At 50.5% G+C, this 1,853-nt stretch overlaps 2 protein-coding genes across 2 annotated transcripts in view; both read left to right on the top strand.

The window, feature by feature from the left end:
• The first annotated feature begins 855 nt into the window (after positions 1–855).
• Positions 856–1,451, top strand: LOC117804328 (electrogenic sodium bicarbonate cotransporter 4-like). Its single transcript, XM_034670973.1, is given in 2 exon segments — positions 856–958; positions 961–1,451. Coding segments are annotated over 2 exon segments (594 nt in total).
• Positions 1,452–1,513: 62 nt separating this feature from the next.
• Positions 1,514–1,853, top strand: part of LOC117804327 (electrogenic sodium bicarbonate cotransporter 4-like) — a 5,830-nt gene continuing 5,490 nt past the window's right edge. Inside the window, 1 exon segment of the mRNA XM_034670972.1 lies at positions 1,514–1,525. Coding sequence (XP_034526863.1) covers positions 1,514–1,525 — 12 coding nt within the window.

The following is a 1,853-nucleotide window of genomic DNA, read 5'->3' as shown; positions in this document are numbered from 1 at the left end:
TGTGTTGCTTCTTTACCTAGATTTCTTTCTCTCTTCACCTTGATTCCACCTGGCGCGATTAGAGGGGCATAAGAAAGACGGAGAGAGAGAGCACATTCCTCTGTTGTACCCTTCAAAGAGCCTGGGCCTTTGGGTGCTCCTCACAGCCTGGCCTCTCCCCAGTTTCACAGAGTTGGTGGGTACACCCAAATCTGTTTACTAATTAGTCTATGGTTCATAGGCTGATCTAGGGATATTAACATATAGGGGTTCACCCAGTAAGAACACAGGATTAGCCCTCAGGAATGGGGAACGTGGACTTCTAGATTCCAGATTTTGATACCTTACCTGGTGGGAAGACTTTGATAACACCAGGAAAATCCAGTGAGGCAGGTAAGGTGTGGCCTGGAAAAGGGAGAGAGAGAGAGTGAGAGGGAGAGAGAGGCTCTCTGTAGGTGGCCCACCTCCCTACTCCTCACCCTAGAGGAAGAAGAGGCCAATAGCCGCCCTCCATTCTGCTCTCCTGCTCTGTAGTCAGGTGGATGTGGCTTTGGTAGGAAGCAAGAAGGGACTGTAATTCCCCCACAGCTGGAGGCCCCTATGTGTGAATGCACATATGTNCCCCCCACATGCACATATGTGTGAATGTGTGTGTATCTGAGAGAGCTCAGCTATAGACGTGTACATGGAGGGGATGAATGAAAGAATACATTTTTAAGCACTCCCTATGTACAGGGAACTGTGCTAGAGACAGCTCTGTTACTAGGTGGAGGCAACTTTCTTGAACAGCTGGAGGTCACTGTGTGTAACAGTCTGTGTGTGTGTGTGCGCGTGTGTGTGTGTGTGTCCTTCATCTTTTTCTTTGGGACGTACTCCATGACCCTGACCCTAAAGAAGTTCAACTTCAGCTGCTATTTCCCTACCAAGGTCCAGGCCCTGGTAGCTGACTTTTCCATCATCTTCTCCATCCTGCTGTTCTGTGGCTCGATGCCTGCTTCGGCCTGGTGACCCCCAAGCTGCAAGTGCCCAGTGTCATCAAGCCCACTCGGCCTGACCGAGGCTGGTTCATGGTCCCCTTCGGGAAGAACCCTTGGTGGGTGTGCCTGGCGAGCATCCTGCCCGACTTGCTGGCGACCGTCCTGGTCTTCACGGACCAACAGATCACAGCCGTCAGAGTCAACCGGAAGGAGAACAAGCTGAGGAAGGCAGCTGGCTGCCATCTGGACCTGTTCTGTGTGGGCATCCTCATGGCCCTGTGCTCTTTCATGGGGCTCCCCTGGTATGTGGCGGCCACTGTCATCTCCATCGCCCACATCGACAGCCTCAAGATGGAGATGGAGACCAGCGCCCCTGGGGAGCAGCCCCAGTTCCTGGGGGTCAGGGAACAAAGAGTGACGGGCACCATCGTCTTCATCCTGAAGGGCATCTCTGTCTTCCTGGCTCCTATCCTGAAGATAGGTGTTCAGAGGTAGTCAACAACTATGCACATAGCTCTTCAAGGAGAGACTGATTCCACCCAAAACTGCTCCTAGGAATGAGAGCTCAAGTGACTTGAGGCAGACCTTCCCCATCACAACCTGACAACTATCCATGTGTCTTCCATCTTAACCAACCAAAATAAAATAATTTTTAACAACAAAAAATGTGTGTTGGGTTGGGAGTGTACAGAGTAAACCGAGGTCCTTGCTTGAGGACATGGGGCCCTGGCTTGGTCACTGACTAGTTCAGAAACGTTAGAAGTGATTGAACTTCTCACCTATTCTGCTTCCTTGTTTGAAAAAAGCTATGGGGTGAAAAGAGAGATGTATGTAACAAACGTTTGAAGTGTGTGTGCCTAATACATTCCAGTTGGAAGTAAGTTATCTGGATTACTA

The sequence above is a fragment of the Ailuropoda melanoleuca genome, chromosome 11, assembly GCF_002007445.2.
Source record: "Ailuropoda melanoleuca isolate Jingjing chromosome 11, ASM200744v2, whole genome shotgun sequence".
NCBI lineage: Eukaryota > Metazoa > Chordata > Mammalia > Carnivora > Ursidae > Ailuropoda > Ailuropoda melanoleuca.
This window is presented reverse-complemented; position numbering and strand designations above follow the sequence as displayed.